Source organism: Eptesicus fuscus, chromosome 3, assembly GCF_027574615.1.
Source record: "Eptesicus fuscus isolate TK198812 chromosome 3, DD_ASM_mEF_20220401, whole genome shotgun sequence".
Taxonomy (NCBI): Eukaryota; Metazoa; Chordata; class Mammalia; order Chiroptera; family Vespertilionidae; genus Eptesicus; species Eptesicus fuscus.
In genome coordinates, this window is record NC_072475.1 from 52,576,001 (window position 1) to 52,597,242 (window position 21,242).

A 21,242-nucleotide genomic window follows, 5' to 3' on the forward strand; every position below is an offset into this window, starting at 1 on the left:
ATAGTTTTAAGAGAAACTGACTAGGAGGGCTGTAGTGAGATTACAGCAATTTATGAAATGTACATAAAGAAGATATATGATAGGTCAATGTTTCCTAATATATAGTCTACAGTATATTCCACAGTATATTTATTTATCTGTGATCAAATAAACCTGGAAAACTCAGTTTAGAAAGTTAAACAGTTTCTTTATTACTAAACTTTTGAGAGCTTTTGATATATTAATATGTAGTGTGAATCAAAACCATATGAGATGTCACCTCACATCTGTCAGAATGACTATTATTAAAGACAACAAACAAGCGATGGAGAAGATATGGGAAAAATATGTGCACTGTTGGTAGGACTGTAAATTAGTGCAGCCACTATGAAAAAGAGTCTAGATATTTCTCAAAAATGTAAAAATAGAACTACTGAATGATCCAGTGATTCAGATAAATACTTCGGGTATTTATCTGAAGAAAACAAAAAGTAATTGTAAAAGATACATGCACCCCTATGTTCATCACAGCATTGTTTCAAGAGCCAAGATATGGAAGCATCCTATAGATGAATGGATAAAGAAGACATGATACATACATACAGTGGAATATTACTCAGCCAAAAAAAATGAAATCTTGCCATATGAGACAACATGGATAAACCTAGAAAGTATTTTGTTAAGTAAAATAAGTCGGAAAGAGTAAGACAATTACTAAAAAATTAAATAAATGAAATAAAATACAAACTCATATACTGAGAACAAACTGATAGCAAAGGGGTGGGGTGGGGAATTAGGCAAAAAAGAGGAAGGGGATTAGGAAGTATGAACTTCTAGTTATGAAATAAGACAAGGGGATATAATGTATAGCATAGAATAGAGTCAATAATATTTTAACTATATAGAGCAACCGATGGTTTCTAAAATTACTGTGGTAATCACTATAAAGTATATAAATGTTGAATCACTATGCTGTGCACCTGAAACTAACATAATATTATACGTTTTATGTCAACTATTTGACATATACACTGAGTGGCCAGATTATTATGATTTCTGAACGCATAATAATCTGGCCACTCAGTGTATATCCTATGTAATAAAAGGCTAATATGCAAATTGTCCCCTTGACCAGGAGTTCGACCAGCAGGCAGTCCGGCCAACCGCCCATGTACCCTCCCCCTGGCCAGGCTGGCCAGACCCCACCCATGCACGAATTCATGCACCAGGCCTCTAATATGTATATATATACACTGAGTGGCCAGATTATTATGCGTTCAGAGATTATAATTATCTGGCCACTCAGTGTATATACATACATACACATATACACACACACATATATACACACACACATATATGCATATACATATATACCGTATTTTCCGGGGTATAAGACGACTGGGTGTATAAGATTTTCCTGGGTTAAAAAGTCGTCTTATACACCGGAAAAAACGGTAGTCCAATATATCTAATCCATTACATCTAATCCCATCAATATAGTCCAATATACCGTATTTTCTGGCATATAAAACGACTTTTTAACCCAAGAAAATCTTATATGCCCAGTCGTCTTATACGCCAGAAAGTACGGTACATATACAGAGTCTTGTTATGGATAGCTGCTCTGGACTCAAGCAGCTTAGATTCAAATCCTGCTGCTATACTTAACCATCAAAGTAATCCTGACTGACCTCATTCACCTCAACAAGCCTCAGTGTCTTCTGTATGATTTGGTAACTGGTATCAAACCAAATAAGGTTACTATAAAAGAATCAAGATAACACCCTTAAAGATCTTAGCCCAATCTGCTACTGGCACATGGTAATAACTCAACAAAGATTTGCACTTCCTTGTCAGAAGTGAGGTTTTCTTTTGTTTTGTTTTTAATCAAGAGACATTTATTTTATCTACTTAAAATAAAGAGGTAGTATACAAGGGGAAGGAGAAAGGTGGCTAAAGCAAAGTCCTGAGGAGTTCGAGTCTGGGACTGCATAAGAAAAGGGATACTTTTACCACGTGAATGGGAGGAAAAACAGAAAAAGATAAGGACTGTAGGAAGCGGTTATAGGGTTAAGCCTCGGACTGACCTGCTGGCAAAGTCGCAAACAAGTCCCAGCTTGGAGGGCTCAGTCCTCTAAGCATAATTAGGCTTGATCTTGTAACTGCTCCCTAGATCTTTCCTGGGTAGCTAGTGGGCTGTGGGAGGGGCAGCAAGTGCTGCCAAAACAAGTGAAACTTACAACAACATTGCAGATTACCTTGTTTGTCCCTGATTATAAATAAAGCCTCAGCTTTGCAGTCTGGATGGGTTCTGTGGCCTCAGCAAGGCACAGAAGATCCACCTAGACCCAGCTTTTTCTCTTTGTCTATCATTTCTCCATCCTTTGTCGCCCCCGCTCAGGCTCCCCGAACCCTTGGCTGTGCTGGCGCGGCACAAGGATGGGTTCTGTTAAATTTCTAGATCAGGGGCAGGAAACAAAGGTTTTCCCACCAAAAGGAAGGAAGAGTCTTAGTCATTACTAAGAATAAAGAATAAAGTGGTAAGTCTTTGAGAAAACAGAAGTATAAGGGCTGCTTAAGGTAACAAAATAAACCTGATAGAATCTCGTAAAAAATCATTTCCATCAAGAATTCCAGGAATATGTAGCTCTACTGATTGGTTTCACCAAACAGTTGTATAGCTTCTCCTGTACGGCTTTTTATAGCCCAGATATAGGGTAAAAGAGTATAGATGGTTGGACTAATAAAGTGAGAATTCCATAAAGTAGGTATTATGGAAGGGAAGTGAAGGTCTCCAGAAGAGAAATAATATTGTAATAAAATTAAGAGTAGCCTGATAGGTTTTGTAGCAGTATTATTCATCCAAAAAAATGAAACAACCCATCACAATCAACGAATGGACAAACAAAATGTGGTATATTCATACAATGGCATTTTATTCAGCCATAAAAAAGAAATGTTGGAATACACTGCAACATAAACAGACAAACCTTAAAAACATTATGCTACATGAAAGAAGTCAGTCACAAAGGGCCAAATATTATATGATTCTGTTTACATGAAATGTCCAGAACAGGGAAATCCAGAGTCAGAAAGTAGAATAGTGGTTGCCAGAGGATGTTGGGAGAGGGTAGGAGTGACAGCTAAAGGTACAGAATTTCCTTTTGGGGTGAAGAAAATGTTCTAGAATTAGACAGTGGTTATGATTGCACAACACTGTGAATATACTAAAAATTACTAAATTGTGCATTTTAAAATGGTGAATTTTATGTTAAGTGAATTTTATCTTAAAAAAATAATTACCAAAAAAAGGGTGCACTGAAAGGAAAGTGAATTTAAAAGAACGCTGAAATATCAGAAGTAGATAAATTAAAAGACTAGGGGTCTAGATGAGCTTGAAGAACAGAAGCCTTACGAGTAAAGATTGTAACTGGAAGAACTGGAGATTCAAGTCAGAAAGTAAGACATCAGCATTCCAAATCTCAAAGATTAGAATTTTGATTGGTGAGGCATAGAACATGGCAATGAAAATAGGTATCAATATTAGAATAGAGGTCACTATTACAGGAGTTGGAGAGAAAATGTAATTGTCATATAGCTGAACCATATATACACTGCTGCTACTCAGAAGAAAGACTAACTTGGTGATAGATACTTTGCCAGTTGTCAAAATCCATACTAGATAACAGTTATGACTGAGATAGAACTGAATAACATAAGCCTAGGAAGAGGGAAGAATTTTACCTAAGAGCAAATGTCAAATTAGTCACAATTATCAAGCTAGTAGTCCCAATTCATTAAACTGTGGTGTTTGTTGGTTTTTGTTTTTTTTTACTGAAGTGAAAACTATGCCATGGGCACTTGCCAGATAATGGAAATACAAATAACTTATTTGCTGACTACCCTTGAGTAAGAAAGATCCTCTCTAACTCTCACTTTTTCTATGTGCAAATTTGGTATAATAACAACTCTGCAACATTGTTGTAAAGGTTGGAGATAAGTAAAACTTATAAGTTGGTACTCTAAGTGCACAAGAAATAAAGAGGGTTATTTTTCCCTAAAGACAGCCTGTTTTCAAGGAGCTAATAATCTGTTGAACACCATTATCATTAACATTATTATGTGCCAAGAACTGTGCTAAGCACTTAACATGTATCAACATACCTTATTCTCATAATCTATAATACTAAAAGCATAATATGCTAATTAGACCAGACAGCAGAATGACCTTCTGGACAAAGCCAGGGCTGCGAGGGCCGAGGCAGCCACCGCGGCTGTGAGGGCCAACCCCCTTGCACAAATGTCATGCATTAGGCCTCCAGTAAGCTTATAAGACAGACAGAAACTCTTCTTTCCCTATTTTGGAGATGAAGAAACTGAAGCATAGGAAAGCTAAGGAACTTGTCCAAGACCATATAGCTTAGTAAGTGGTACAACCACATTCAAATGTAGGCAGCCTTGTTCTAGGCTTTGTCTCATAACTGCTAAAAAACAAAAATTACAATATCATAATTTAAATGGAAGTTTGTACAAGTAGCAATGCAATACTAGAAAAAGAACCTAAGTTGGGTAGTAATTGAGCTGTGATTTTTTTAAAATATGGTTTTTGGTGGGGGTTTTTTTTAGGGAGAATAAGAAAAAGAAACATCAACTGGCTATGTCCTGCAGACCCCCAATGGGGATCAAGCCTGCAACCCAAGCAAATCAACCACCTCTTGGTATATTGGTTGATGCTCAACCACTGAACCACACCAGCCAGGCAACTGAGCTGTGATTTAAAGGGTATCTACTTAACAAATAGGGAGCAAGTATTCCAGTGAGAAAATGCAGCAGATACAGAAATTGTCTAGATGGCAACTATGATACTCTATGATGTCAATGCCCGAATACCTGCCACAACGGACAAATAATTGGACCCATTAAAGCAATGCCACTCATGAAGCAATATTCATGAGGAAGAGTGGCATACATTATAAGCAAAATAAATATAAGCTAAGTCATCAAGCTAGTTTAACCTGTTGCTGGCATGATTTACAATATTAAAGGTGAAACTCGCCCTGCACAAAGTTATGAAATCACTAAACTAGTCTTGGGCAACCTCTCCCCTCCACTAGTCCTTCAATGTCACCACCTTCAATAACAACCATTCTAGCACCTCTCAGGCTCTCTGCTCTATGTTAACTCCTCATATTTCTAAAGTGAAAAATGATAGATAATAGTTTAAGAATTTGGGAGAGTAAATTTATAAGGAATTAAGATCTTAAATTAGAAAAATATAAAAATAACTATGGAACTTCTTTTTGGATAGATGACATTTCCTTAAAAGTCAAAGTTTCCATGGGTGCCTTTAAGTAGCCCTTTGAGAGCAAAATGTCAATACTTTAATAACTAGTTTTGGATTTGAATCTTTTGGTTTTAGAATTCTACTAGTCTTCCAACTCCAACTAAATGATATAAAAGAAAAAAAAACACTCTTAAAAGCAAAGTCATTAACAAAAATTCTGTCAGTGGACTGTTTCGATACTTTAAATTGTAAGGCTCTCCTCAACCCCCCAAAAAATTTCATGTGATTTACATGCAGTTCTACCCAGAGAATAGATGCCCTATTATACTACTCTGTGATTCTTTAAAAAAAACCTTGCCTTTTATATATTCTCTCATAAATCTACCAGAAAATCAAAATGGTATCTTCTGTTGCCTACCTTAAGGGTTTAAGAACTGTTTTAAAGAGTGCTTAAAAACAAATATAATACCTCAGGAATTATCCTAATATAATAAAATCCTAATATGCAAACCAACCGAAGGGCGAAACGACTTATCGCTATGACATGTACTAACCACCGGGGAGCAGACGCTCAATGCAGGAGCTTCCCCCTGGTGGTCAGTGTGCTCCCAAGGGGGAGCGCCGCTCAGCCAGAAGCTGGGCTCATGACTGGCGAGGGCAGCGGCAGTGACGGGAGCCTCTCCAGCCTCCACTGCAGGCAGGTGGTAAGGAGCAAGGGATCCCGGATTGCGAGAGGGCGCAGGCCAGGCTGAAGGACCCGCCCAGTGCATGAAATTTCGTGCACCGGGCCTCTAGTATAACAATAATAATCCCAGACACTTACTTTTAAGTAAAAAGTAAAGTTTTAAAAACAATATTCTTATCAAAAATCATAACATTAATTCTTAAAAACACTTGCCTGGAAGCTTGTTAGTCTTCCTCAGAAAATTTCCAAGTGGTATGTGCTCCCCCAACATGGATCCAGAAATACAGTGGTGCACAAGAGCACTGAACTAAGAATAAAAACATATGGGTTCTAATCCTGATTCTGCCTCTTCTAACTGTGATATGAAGCAAATCCCCTTTGCCATCTGGGCTTTGGTATTATCATCTCTAAAATGGGAATAATACCACTTGTCCTACCTACCTTATAAAAATCCAAAAACATACTGTATAACAAAATGCTTCTAAAATTTGTATGTTTTACATATATAACTAATACTGTTTTATATAGTTTCTATACTATTTACATTATATACCTATGTATGTATATTTCAAGATTTCAAAACATTTGAAAAAATCAGCAGACTAATTTTTATATCCTTGCTACTCAAAGTGCAGTCCTGGAACAACAGCATAGGTATTACCTGGAATTAGGTTAGAAACAAAGAATCTCAGATACTCCAGACTTACTAAATCAGAATCTGTATTTTCACATAAGATCCCCGGGTGATAAGAATCTAAGCACAGTAAAGTTTCAGAAGCATTGCTTTACATAGCAATACCATTTATCATCTATATATATAAAACCCTAAGCAACCATTATGACCGAACGACCAGAATGACCGGTCAACCAGTCGCTATGATGCGTTCAACACAGGAGCTGCCCCCTGGTGGTCAGTGCGCTCCCACAGCCAACTTCCTGTGGCTGGCCAGTGGCAGCGGCCATTCCTTTCATGCCTGGCCCGGTGACAGTCGCCTCCTCTCCTGACCCTGATGGGGCCTTCGGACCCCGGGCTGGGATGGGGAACTGGGGGTGGGTGGCAGTGGACGCAGCCCCTTTCCTAGGAGGGCCAAGGGCCGGCTCCCTCCTCGAGGCCTGCAGTCAACCTCCCGCGTCCTGTCCTCCCCACACCAGCAAGCCCCGTTTGGCCCGTGGTCCCTCCCCCCCTCCCCCCGGCTGGCAGGTCCCAATCAGCCCAGCCCTGATCGGCCCTAATTGCCAGCCAGGCCTAGGGACTCCAACCATGCATGAATTCGTGCACCCTGCCTCTAGTAATTATATAAATAAAAACTATTTTCAAAAAAGATAATTTAAATATATGCATCTGATTTATTTCCAGAAATTTTTCACTGAATAATGGTTACTTAAGATTAGAAACACCCAGCCGATATGTCGCAGTGGTTGAGCACTGACCTATGAACCAGGAGGTCGCAGTTCCATTCCAAGTCAGGGCAAATGCCCTGGTTGCAGGCTCAATGCCCAGTTGGGGGGCATGCAGGAGGCAGCCAATCAGTCATTCTCTCTCATCATTGATGTTTCTATTTTTCTCTCCCTCTCCCTTCCTCTCTGAAATCAATAAAAATGTATTTAAAAAAAAGATCAGAAGCCATGTCCAGTCATTCTCATATTTCTGCCTGTTGTATAGCAGACAATGTCTCTTGAGTAGAAGCAAAAAGCCAAGATTATCAATAATTCATATAGAAGATAGTAATCCATGTACATTTAGCTTTACAGAGAATATGACCACTTAATATTAATTATTAAATATATATTAAGTATTCTGGCAATAGCTTTTTAAAAATATAATGAGATTTTATTTTATTATATTTTATTTTATTGTATTTATTGTATTGTATTGTATTGTATTGTATTGTATTGTATATTTGAACATGGCCACACTCAAATTTATAAACAGGAACTTACAAATTTATAAGCATCAAAAAAGATAGTTACAGTCTTTTTGGTGGAGAAAAAGGGAAGAAACTTTCAACAATATAAAGAATATATAGTGAGCTTTAAAGTCAGACACGAGGCCCTGGCTGGTCAGCTGTTGTTTAGAGCATTGTCAAGGTTGCAGGTTCAATCCCCAGTCAGAGCACATACAAGCATCAACCGATGAATGCATAAATAAGTAGAAGAACAAATCAGTTTTCTTTCTTTTCTCCTCTTTTTCTTTCTCATTTCTTTTTTCCTTTCTTTCTCTCGTTCTTTCTTTCTTTCTTCCTTCCTTTCTCCCTCTAAAATCAATAAGCTTTCAAAAAAAATAAAATCAGACACAGTTCAAATTCTTAATCTGGCACTTTGATTAAATTTTCAACAAGCTAGTTATTGTTCCTAGCCTCAAGTTTCTCATGTGTAAAATTGGGATAAAAATAGCATTTACCCACACAGAGATAAAAGAAGTAATGTGAATCATCTACTATTATAGGCACAAATTATTATTTATAGAAAATAAGAATGTTTTAAAACTTTAAAAAGTAAAATTTACCTTATCAAGTTTTAGTTCCAATTCTGCCACATCTCCTTCTACTTCTTCTAAAGCAGCCCTAAAAAAAATTACATATAAAATAAGTTATTTTATGTGTTTAAATGTATACTTTACTCTTAAAAATTACTCTAAGTAAAAAAAAATAGATATAAATGCTTAAAAATTATTAAAGTATAAATATTTCATAATCATGAAATATAATAAATAATACAATTATTGTTTAAGGTAATGAGAGAACACATTGGGCTGATTTACTTAAAGCATTTATACTTTTTAAATTAATAAAACTAATTAGAACTACTTAGCATATATATATATTTTTTTAAATGAGTAAGAAATTTTAGAAGTTGAGCCTTACAAAGGTTCAGATTTCTATTCAACAAGTAACCAAACAGCCAAGCATCCTTGGCAACCAAAAAGAAAATCTTTTACTTTTAGAAATAGCTCAGAAGGATGCCACCCTTGTTTAATGTTCCATTTATTGCCAATGTATTTTTTTAAAACTTTATTGCTGCAAGTATTACAAGTGTCCCCCTTCCCCCCACGCTTAACCTCCTCCATCTACCTCCTGTCCCCTCCCCCCAAGCTTTACCCCACTATTGTTTGTCCATGAACTATGTATATATGCATATAAATTCTTTGTTTAATCTCTTCTGAAATATGTCAGTCTGTTGCATGTTTCAGGATCTGTATTCTTCATCAATTTATTTTCTTCATTGGATTCCACATATAAGTGAGATCATGAGATATTTATTTCCAATGTGATTCCTATATAATAAAGAGGTAATATGCAAATTGACCATCATTCCAACACACAAGATGGCTGCCCCCATGTGGACACAAGATGGCTGCCACAAGATGGCCAGCAGGGGAGGGCAGTTGTGGGCGATCAGGCCAGCAGGGGAGGACAGTTGGGAGGGACCAGGCCTGCAAGGGAGGGCAGTTGGGGGTGACCAGGCCTGCAGGAGAATACAGTTGGGGGTGACCAGGCCTGCAGGGGAATGCAGTTGGGGGTGAGCAGGCCTGCAGAGGAGGGCAGTTGGGGGTGACCGGGCCGACAGAGGAGGGCAGTTGGGGGTGACCAAGCCTGCAGGCGAGGACAGTTAGGGGGACCCAGGGTGGCAGGGGAGGACAGTTAGGGGCAATCAGGCCGGCAGGGGAGCAGTTAGGCATCGATCAGGCTGGCAGAGGAGTGGTTAGGGGGTGATCAAGCTGGCAGGCAGAAGCGGTTAGGGGCAATCAGGCAGGCAGGCAGGCGAGCGGTTGGGAGCCAGCAGTCCTGGACTGTGAGAGGGATGTTGGGCCTCAATGGGCAGTCGGACATCCCTTAAGGGGTCCCAGATTGGAGAGGGTGCAGGCTGAGCTGAGGGACATACAGTCTAGTTGTTGTTTTTTAAATGAGCAAATATTCTTACTTGTCAGGATTATGATAAAAATACTAGAGGCCTGGTGCACAAAATCTGTGCATGGGGGTTGGGTCCCCTCAGCCCAGCCTGCACCCTCTCCAATCTGGGACCACTGGCTCCTAATCACTCACCAGCCTGCCTGCCCAGTCGCTTCCAACTACCCCCCTCTGCCAGACTGGCTGCCCCTAACTGCTCCCCCTGCCAGCCTAGTCACCCTTCACTGACCCCCTGCCAGCCTAATCATCGCCAACTGCCCCCTCTGCCAGCCTGGTTTCCCCAACTGCATCCCCCCACCGGCCTGGTCGCCCCACGCATACTGCTGTTCACTCGTTTCGGTGTCCCTCACTAACCCCCCTGCCGGCCTGGTCGCCCCACACAGCCTGCTTGTCCAGTCATTTGGTCGTCCCTCACTAACCCCCTGCCGGCCTGGTCGCCCCACGCAGCCTGCTTGTTCAGTCGTTTGGTCATCCCTCACTAACCCCCCTGCTGGCCTGGTCGCCCCATGCAGCCTGCATGTTCAGTCATTTGGTCGTCCCTCGGGCCAGCCTTGGGCGACTGGGCAGCCACCATCCTAGGCTTGCCTGCGCCTCAGGCCGGCCCTGGGCAGCTGGGGGGCTGAGGGAACTGGGGGACTCCAGAGGCAAGCGTGTGTAGCAGCCGGACATGCCTGGGGGCGGGCCCGGCTGTGCCACGCGCCTGCTGCCCAGCAGGGCTGAGGGGACTGGGCACCACCATCTTGTGGCTGTGGGCACCGCCATATTTGAGGGTGTGGCAGTCAATTAGCATATTACCTCCTTATTGGCTGTGGGTGCCACCATCTTTGTGGTGGTGTGACGGTAATTAGCATATCCCCTCTTCATTATTTTTTTTCCTTATTTTTAAAAATATATTTTTATTGATTTCAGAGAGGAAGGGAGGAGAGAGTTAGAAACATCAGTGATGAGAGAGAATCATTGATTGGCAGCCTCCTGCACACCTCCCAATGGGGATCAAGCCCACAACCTGGGCATGTGCCCCTGACCAGAATCGAACCCGGGACCCTTCAGTCTGCAGGCTGACGCTCTATTCACTGAGCCAAACTAGCTATATTATTAGATAGGATAATACTATAGTACTTGATGTCACACTACAAGCAACTTTCAAAAATTAGAAATTTGGAACAAAACAGCAGCAACTAAAACTTTTGAAGTATAATAAAATTTTACTGTTAAGAGTAATATACAACAAAATGCAATTCATCTACTATAAGCCATATATACCATTTTCAGATATCTTCTTGATAAACTAGCAACTTCCTAATCATTATCTTTTTTAATTAAACAAAATTTGTTTCAGTTGGATAGTAGTGGGGACTAGCAACTCAGAAAACTATTTTAAACTCTAGATAAGAAATTCTCAATTAGACAAAAGAAAGATGAGATAGCTAATATATAAGCTCTATTCCCATAACTATCCACTTAACCTCTGTGAAACTTCTGAATAGTCATTTTTATCAGCTTGTGATCCCACTTCTCCATTGGTTACATTTATTGAAAAACATTTTAATCTCACAAAGAAAATTATGTATTAATAAATTATTCAGTAAATAGGTGTCTATTCCATAAAATAAGATACTCTAACACACAGTTCAGGAAAACAAGAGGTGCTTTATTTTCAAAGCATAAAAACAGAAATGCTTCTTCCCTAAGTCTGTCATTTTCCTAAGCAGTGTTTTTTGAAAGTATATGTTGTTCCCTTAATCAGAAAACGTTTCTCCTTCACATTAATCCTCATACTCCTCACCTACTATATGCTACTCATCATTTAAAACTTAATTCACAAAAGAAAATAAATAATTTGGTAGAACGATATTCATTGTTTATAATAGGTTGGAAACCTACATGTCCAGCAATCGAAAATAATGTAAATAAATGGTAGTAAGCCATACCATTATGTGAGGCAGCAAGTTTTTAAATGAGATTGATATATATCTACTGACATGGAAAAACACAATAGACTATTACATGGGGGGGAGCAAGTTACAAAATTAAACATAATATGAGGCCAATTTTGTGGAGAAAAACTTTGATAGTATACACACAGAAAAAAATCTGGAAACATATTCACCAATCTATTAATGACAACTTTGGAGAATGGGGATTAGAGAGCAGGGTGTATAATTAGGGATTTACACCTTTTGCTACTCGTATTTCTGGATTCTTTAGTATTTGCAATAACTATGCATTTTTAAATAATTTTTAAAGCTAATAAAGAGGGAAAGAAAAAAGTTTAGACATTACCTTCCTAGGATGTGGGTCCTCCTAGAAACTCTTCCCCCACCCATTCAAGCTCAATTAGATGTCCCTTCTGTGCCCCCAAAGCATCTCACATATATCTCTATCATTGTTCACTTCTTCCTTGGCAGTATACTCAACTTGTTTGTTGACTCAATAAAGAAACTCCACAATTTTCACTGTCAAAAACTCTCTTTGTTTAACCTTTATATGTAAAAAGGTTACAGCTTGACTCAAACTTCAACTTCTTCAGCTTGACTCAAACTTCTTCTTTCAAGCAAATTAGTTGAAATGACCAACTTAAGATTTGATTTAGTTGTTGATTTCTACTGAACATATACAGTCACGTGCAGCCTAACAACCTTTCTTCCAGTCAACTTCAGACCATATACATGATGGTGGTCCCATTCTCCATAATAAATAGGTAATATGCAAATTCACCCTCACACCCTCACAAGATGGCTGCCTATGACCAGGCCAGCAGGGGGGTTAGTGAGGGACGACCGAACAAGCAGGCTGCGTGGGGTGACCAGGCTGGCAGGGGCCGTGAGGGGCAATTAGGCTGGCAGAGGGGGCAGTTGGGGGCGATTAGGCTGGCAGATGGGGTAGTGACAAGAGACTAGGCCAGTGGGGGGGGGGGGCAATTGGGGGCGACCAGGCCAACAGAGGGGGGCAGTTACGAGCGACCAGGCTGGCAGGGAGGGGGCAGTTGGGGGCAACCTGGCCGGCAGTGGGGGGCAGTTAGGGGCAACCACGCCAGCAGAGGGGGCAGTTGGGGGGATCAGGTCGGCACGCAGAGGCAGTAAGGGGCGATCAGGCGCCAGACGGGGGGCAGTTAGGGGCAAACAGGCAGGCAGGCAGGTGAGTAATTAGGAGCCAGCGGTCCAGGATTGTGAGAGGGATGTCCGACTGCCGGTTTAGGCCCGAGGCCCAGGATCAGGCCTAAACCGGGAGTCGGACATCCCCCGAGGGGTCCCGGATTAGAGAGGGTGCAGGCTGGGCTGAGGGTACCCCCGCCCATGCATGAATTTCATGCACTGGGCCTCTAGTCTTAATAATAAAGAGCTAATATGCTAATTAGACCGAACAGCCAAACGACCTTCCAGAAGTCCTTCTGGATGAAGCAGGGCTGTGAGAGCCAGCCGAGGCTGCGAGGGGCTGCCAGGGCCGGCCGAGGCTGGGAGGGGCTGCGAGGGCCGGCCGAGGCTGGGAGGGGCTGCGAGGGCCGGCCGAGGTTGCAAGGGTCAGCCGGGGATGTGAGGGCCAGCCGGGGCTGCAAGGGCTGCGAGGGCTGAGCCCCTGGCATGACTTTTGTGCTGCGGGCCTCTAGTAAGATTATAATGGAGCTGAAACGTTCCTATCACCTAATGTTGCCATAACTATAATAGCCACAGTAAGGTCTTAAAGTCAGAGTACAACTCAGTACTCATGTGTTTGTGGTGATGCTATTTACAGGAAACCTAGTCTAATGTTTTATTCTGAGCAGGTAGGAAATGAGATTTTTTTTCCCTCACACACACACAAAATCAGCAGTACTTTAGAAAGCTGTTTCCATTTCATCCGCCCTTCTCTTAACAGCCTGAATTTCTTGTCCAGGGAGTTATTTAGCATATTCAAGCAGGTAAAATGGCACTATAATTGCAGTGGGAGTTAACATCCTTCTACAATGCCATGAAAGAAGATGGTGGAAGAAGAGATGGCCTATCTATTATGTTGGAATCAATAAATCAACAGTGACTAATGACTGGTTAACAGCCCCATCCAGTTTTCACAATAGAGCGTGCAAAGCTAGAATGAAGGCACCAGTCACCTACAGAGGGTTAACATCACTTTAATGAGGAAAAAAGGAGGGTTAAGGAAAAAAAACTGCAAAATCACAGCTATATAATATTGCGTTCAACTGGGCTCAGAAAAATAAAGACTGAGGAGGAAGGCATTTCCACTTGCAATCCCAACAAACTCAGGCATGTCTACTTCTCAAGAATTCCTGTCACAGTTATGGGCAATACATGTAGGGAGAAGAGAGCACTATAAACTTCGTGGGGGAAATGAGATTTCTATGTAGAAAAGATTTCTGTGACTGATAATACTGTCAGGATGACCAAGTATTTCAAATAAGATAGAACTACCAGCAGACTCACAATGAGAGAAAGAAGCAAGATGGTAGGGACATCTAGGATGAGGCCCCGACAAAACTGTCAACAACTACAATTCAAGACCTGTCATATTCCCCCTCTAATGGTTCTCCATTACCCTTTTCACTACTGGAAGTGGTATTTAAGGCTCAAGTACTATGCAAATCAGAGCAAGTAGGTAACTACATACTGAGCCTTTCATGGTTCTCTCCATGGGCTGCTAAACAAATCACATCAACAACTTTCCCAGATTCTTCCATTAACAACAAAATCCATATTAATACATAATAAAAATAATTTTGCCTTACATTTTCACTGTGTTTTATAACTGGCATGGCACCTGCATGCAAGATATAGCATTTGTTATATTAAGAGAACATAGTCTAGTAATGTAAAATAATAAAGAGAAAAAAAACTTAAAAGGAAGTGAGAAACAACACCAGAATCACAGAATCTTGAATTGGAAGAAACCTTAGCAAACTGCTGAATGTCAGAACTTTTCAATGAAAGTACAGCAGCTGTTTAGAAAAGCATTTCAGCCCTAGCTGGTTTGGCTCAGTGGATAGAGTGTCAGTCTGCGGACTGAAGGGTCCCAGGTTCAATTCCAGTCAAGGGCACATGCCCAGGCAGTGGGCTCAGGAGGCAGCCAGCCGGTCAGTGATTCTCTCTCATCACTGATGTTTCTCTCTCTCTCTCCCTCTCCTCTTCTCTCTGAAATCAATTTAAAAATTAGATAGATAGATAGATAGATAGATAGATAGATAGATAGATAGATAGATAGATAGATATAAAAAACCCTACTATGCAAATAGACCGAACGGCGGAACAATGGAACAAATGAACAACCGAACAACCGGTCACTATGACATGCACTGACCACCAGAGGGTATGTGCGGAACATGGCGAGCATTGGCCACGGTGGGATGGTGGAGCAGGTGAGCAGTGACACCAGGCCAAGGCAGGGCGCCAGTCGCTATCATCGGGGTGAGCCTCTGGTGGTTACTAAAAATTGTTTGTTCCCGCGCGCCGCAGTCCCACCCGGCACTCGCAGCTGCTGCCGGCACCAGTCCCACTCGCACCCGCAGCCAGTGCTGGAGCCGCCGCTCACACCCACAACCGGCACCCAGTGCTGGTCCCAATCGCTCAGCACCATTAGCAGGTGTGAGCGGCGGCTGCTGGCCCCGATCACCCCTGAGGGCTTCTCCACCTCTCCCTGCCCCTGAGAGGTGATCGGGGCAGCAGCCATCACTCGCACCTGCTGACGGTGCCGGCCCCGCTCGCACCCGCTGCTGGCACAGGCCCCAATCGTTCCATGCCGTCAGCGGTGCAAGCAAGGCCGGTGCCATCAGTGCATGAGAGTGGCAGCGGCAGCAGTGGGAGCGGGGCTGCTGGCAGACAAGGGACCAGGGCCGTGGCAGGAGGGGCCGGGCAGGGGTGCAGTGGATGGGCCGAGACCCGCCACTGTGCCCACCGCAGCCTCGTGGCCCACAATTCCTTTGAAGGTGCACGAATTTGTGCACTAGGCCCCTAGTGTGTGTGTGTGTGTGTGTGTGTGTGTGTGTGTGTGTGTGTGTGTGTATAGATATATAGATATATAAAAGCATTTCACACCCTGGCCAATGTGACTCAGTTGGTTGAGCATCGTTCTGTGCACTGAGGGGGTCACCAGTTCAATTCACAGTCAGGTCACATATTTGGGTTGCAGGCTTGATCTACGGTCAGGGTGAGTACAACAATGTGCAGCCAGTCAATGTTTCTCTCTCATACTGAAATTTCTCTCTATATATCCCCCTCTCCCTTCCTCTTTCTTTAAGATCAGAAAAACATATTTTAAAAAACAAAAAAGAAAATCATTTCACACTAGAGGCCCAGTGCACGAAATTAGTGCATGGGTAGGGTCCCTAGCAGCTGCCGGCAGCCAGCCGGGGCCTTCCTTCATTCCGCGCCACCCCCTGGTGGTCAGCGCACGTCATAGCGAGCAATCAAACCAGAGAGTTAAACTCCAGAGGCGACACTTTGCAGATTAGGCTTTTATATATATAGTATCTCATCTCTGTTGAAACCCTGCAATTTTTAAACATCTGTAAACAGGATGCAGAAGAATACAAATTTAAGAGAGTAATAAATAGGCTCAGGGTTTTAAAGACAATGTTCCCACCATAAACCATTTCATTAAAAATATTTTTTAATTGATTTCAGAGAGGAAAGGAGAAGGAGCGAGAGATGGAAACATCAATGACAAGAGAGAATCATTGACTGGCTACTCCTGCACGCCCCACACTGGAAATCGAGCCCACAACCCGGGCATGTCCCCTGACTGGGAATCGAACCATGACCTACTGGTTCATAGGTCGACACTCAACCACTGATCCATGCCAGCTGGCCCCACCATAAACCATTTTAAGATAGTAAACTGGTGACAGTGAGGCAGCATCTATTCCCCAGTATAAGCACCTCATCACCACCTCTACAAAGCACCCTATGCTCATTTCAAATAGTGCGCTTGGCACTCAATATGATAAGTCAACTATTTAGTCTGGATGGATAAACTAAGAGGTCTTGAGAGAGACGATGGTTCATTTTATTATATATCCCTAGTTCAGTTAATTACCAAGTAAATTAACTGAATGGAAGGATAGATGCAGCATTTAAAACAATTATGTAACCTGGGGACTGGAACCACTCAAGATGACTATACCTACATCTCAGTGTACATGTGATTATGTGTAACTTCCCAAAACCCTCTTGCTCTAGCTAAGTTATTCCACTTTTTCATGACTTCTCCAGCCTCATTTAGATGTTACCAGAAAATAAAAAAAGAACACACAAATAATTGCATAACCCTCACAACTAGATTTACAAGGAAATAAGGAAAAAGTCAGTTTTTTCCACATACAAGGATAAGCCTATGTTCTTTTAATTTAATCATTACAATACCTATAATTTCTCTTAATCGTGAGAAAAGGGAAATTTATATAATACTCTAGAATACAGAATAATATAAGATTTGGACTTCTAAAAGAAAGAGGGCCCTTTGGTGGGTTTCTTGAGCACCTCAGAAAGGGGGCACTAAAAGAAACTTCAAAGGAGCTAAGGAGGAATTTATTCCAATACCACCGTAAAATTATACTTCCATGATCCCCTCACTTCATTCAACTAATAATCAAATAGAAAACCTCAACATTCAAAGAGAAGAATCAAAATAGTTAATCAAAAATAGGAAAAAAATTAAGCAACTTTAAAAAAATTAACACAAAACTAGAAAAATTCATACAAGTGAGGAAATTTGAGATTTATTTCCCTTTCTTTTCTCTAATAACAAACAGGAGCAAATATCTATTCCTTGACATATGTGAATAAAATAAACAAAGATCCTTCCCTCCCAGACCTTACATTTAAATGAGGAAGACAGACAACAAACAACAAACATCCTACAGAATAAAAGCCTAATATGCTAAGTGTCCCGTCATCTGGTTGGATGTTCAATCAATCAAAGTGTAATATGCTAATGATATGCTAAGGCCGCTCAACCGCTCGCTGTGATGTACAATGACCACCAGGGAGCAGACACTCCGACTGGTAGGTTAGCTTGTGCCTGGGGTCCTATCAGGACTGAGTGAGATGGGCCAGACATGCCCTGGAGCCCTCCCATGGTCCCTCCCCCGCTAGCCAACCTCCCACGTCCCTCTCTTGCCCCGATAGTGCACAGGTGGGGTCCCTCAGCCTGGCCTGTGCCCTCTTGCAATCCAGGGCCCCTAATGGGATGCCGGAGAGCCAATTTCGGCCTGATCCCACAGCCCAGGCCAAGGGACCCCACGGTGCACAAATTAGTGCAGCGGGCCTCTAGTATCAAATAAGTCGATGTGATAATGTTCTATAAAGTGGTAAGTGCTATTTTTTGTTTAAGTCAGAATAGGGGTGGGGATAGAGACAGCTACAATTTTAAATAGGGTGGTCAAGTAGGATGATATAGCAGAAAAAATAATCAATGCAGTGGCCCTGGTATGTTCAAAGAACAGCCAGGAAGCCAGCATGGCTGAAAATGAAAAAGCAAAGCAGAGAAGTGTAGGAGAGGAATTGAGATAAATGATAGAGAGCCCATCACAATGATGAGCCTTGTAATCCAACAATAAAGATACTAAGTGAAATATGGAACAACCAAAGGGTCTGAAGCAGGGATGAGACACATGACTCATTTTTTTCAAGAATCATTCTGCTGGCGTGAGATTTTAGGGAAACAAAAGAGGAAGCAAAAAAATCAGTCTGAAGACTAGAGATTTCAGTTAACAGATGATGATGGCTAAAGCTAAATTCTACTCAAGTGTTAAGAAATGTTCAGATTCTGGATATATTTTGAAAGTAGAGCCACAAGGATTTTCTCATGGACTAGATGTGGTATGTGAATGTGTGCACAGGTACACCAGTGAGAAGGTAGACCTGTAATCAAAGATGTATTCAAAGACTTTGGCTGGAGCAGCCAAAAGGATAGAGTTACAACCAAATGAGATGGAGAAGACTATGGGCAGAACAGGTTTGGGGAGAAGAGATCCCAAACTCAGTTTTGGACTGGACTCTGAAATCTTTATTATATACACATGTAAGGGGTGACATTAAATAGGTGGATAAATATGTTGAGTCTGGAGTTTAGAAGTCTGAATGAACTTGGGATATAACTTTACTAATCATAGGCATTTGATAGTGTTTACAGTCCCAAGACTGGACATTACCCACCCCCCCCCCCCAAAAAAAAAAAGTAAAGATAGAAAAGGAGGATTAAGGACTGAGGTTTGGCACATTCAAGTATTAAAGATCTGGAAAAACAAGGGGAAATAGCAAAAATATATATATATATATATATATATATATATATATATATATATATATATATATATATATATATATATTTATATAATGAGAAAGAGCAACTAACAAGAGAAAAATCAAGTGTGTAAAAGGGAAATGAAAAAAGTGTATCAAGGAGGAAGGAGTTATCAACTATGTCAAAAAGCTACTAAGAGATCAAATAAGATAAGGGCTGAAAATAAACATCAATTTTAAGATAAGTCAAAAATAGTTGGAAAACAATTTTTAAATTTTGAAAAATGGGACTGGCCTGATACTTGGATGAACCAAGAGTATGGTCCTATAGGATAGATTAATTTAATATTTTAAAATAGATGTTTGGAAAATTTTCCAGAAATATCAGACACATGAAACTAAAATGAGAAAAAAAATTCCCAACTAGAAATTATGAGAATGCATATTAACAATCATCAAGAAAAACAAATGGCTAAGTTCCCCACTTCTTCTCCATTCTCAATCCCTTCCTGGAAGCTTAAACTAATTAGTTGGATGAAAAAAAACACACCTTCATATTCTTTTTCGGGAAGTCTGGGGCAAAAGTCCATATTATCACTTTTAATATTAAATACAACCTAACTTCTACAAATGCAAGGACTGCTAATCTAGTTCTAACTCTCCATGAGACAAGGTACAGTAGATAAAGATTTGCGCTTTCTTGTCTTCTATAAAATTAGGATTCATTACAGTCTAACTCTGATTCATTTTGTATAGCTATAGTCACTATATAGTTAGATAGTTACCCTTTGCTGATAAATTCTCAAAATTAAAAGCAAACACAGAACGGGGGGAAAGGCGGGACATCTGTAATACTTTCTACAATAAAGATAAATTTTTAAAAATAAAATAAAAGCAACACATATACACAGATCAATCACTTCAAAATAACTTCATTAACTGTTTAAGAATGGATTATAAATCTGTCCCACAAATTTACCAATCAAGTGTTTCAGTAGTCCACAAAATTGTCTTAAAAACTAGGTCATCTTTGAATAGTCTAGCTACAGTAACCTTAATGCAATCACATTAACTATATTGCTGAGGAGCCAAGAATCTCTGTAGTTCAAACTTGACTTTCTATCAGCAAGTCCTCATCCTCCAGTTTAACCATTCTTATACTCTAAAGGAGATTGTGCAACTTAAGAGACTATACAACTACGGTAATACCTACATTTAAACTGAGTACTTATTCAAAGTCCACAGTTCATCATTACATCTAATCCACTGATGTACAATGGCTAAGAAGGGACTACAGATACACAGATGTTCACTAAACACCTATTGATCTATAGCATCTCAGCTGCAAATTTCTGGTGATACCTAATATTACCAACAACAAAAAACCAGGAAAATATTCCAAGCCATCAGATGACTTAACTGAGAGAGATAAACTGGTATGTAGCCGTGGCTGGTTTGGCTCTGTGGATAAAGCATCAGCCTGCAGACTGAAGGGTCCCAGGTTCGATTCCGGTCAAGGGCATGTACCTCAGTTGCAGGCTCGATCTCTGTTCCTGATGGGGCGTGTGCAGGAAACAACCAATCGATGTGTCTCTCTCACATCAATGTTTCTCTCTCTCTCTTTGTCTGTCCCCCTCCTTTCCATTCTCTAAAATATTAATGGAAAAATATCCTTGGATGAGGATTAATAACAACAACAACAACAAACAAACAAACAAACAAATAAATGTTGTTTAAAAAAATAGATAAACCAGTATGTATACGGATGATATATTTACCTTAATAAAACTGCTAATGTGACACTTTCAAGTAAGTATAAACTAAGACAACATATAAGTTCAAAATGTTTTGTGTTTAACACAATTCAAAGGAAAAGAAATATAAACTACTATTTAAACTCTTTTTTTTTTTTTAAGTGAAAGAGTTTATTGGTAATGAAGTGAGACAGAGAGTAAGCTACACCAGACAGAGCAGCCTCTTAAACTGTTACAGACTTATGGATTGGCTTGAATCTTATTTTCCTTATGGTATGACTTGTAGCATATCTAAATCTGTGTCTAACAACCCATTTTATAAAAGGATTCTGTTGACTGCTGACAAGTCTATTTTGATTTGCCTTTTAATGCAATAAGGAATGGAGATATGTACATGAC

The 21,242-nt window shown here is 40.7% G+C and overlaps 1 protein-coding gene across 3 annotated transcripts in view; it reads right to left on the reverse strand.

The window, feature by feature from the left end:
* ACAP2 (ArfGAP with coiled-coil, ankyrin repeat and PH domains 2) overlaps positions 1-21,242 on the reverse strand; it is a 143,659-nt gene that overhangs the window by 80,982 nt on the left and 41,435 nt on the right. For all 3 annotated transcript variants that reach the window (XM_054713847.1, XM_054713846.1, XM_008151617.3), the window contains exon 2: positions 8,458-8,515. In XM_054713847.1, coding sequence (XP_054569822.1) covers positions 8,458-8,515 — 58 coding nt within the window. The remainder of the gene's footprint in view (positions 1-8,457; positions 8,516-21,242) is intronic.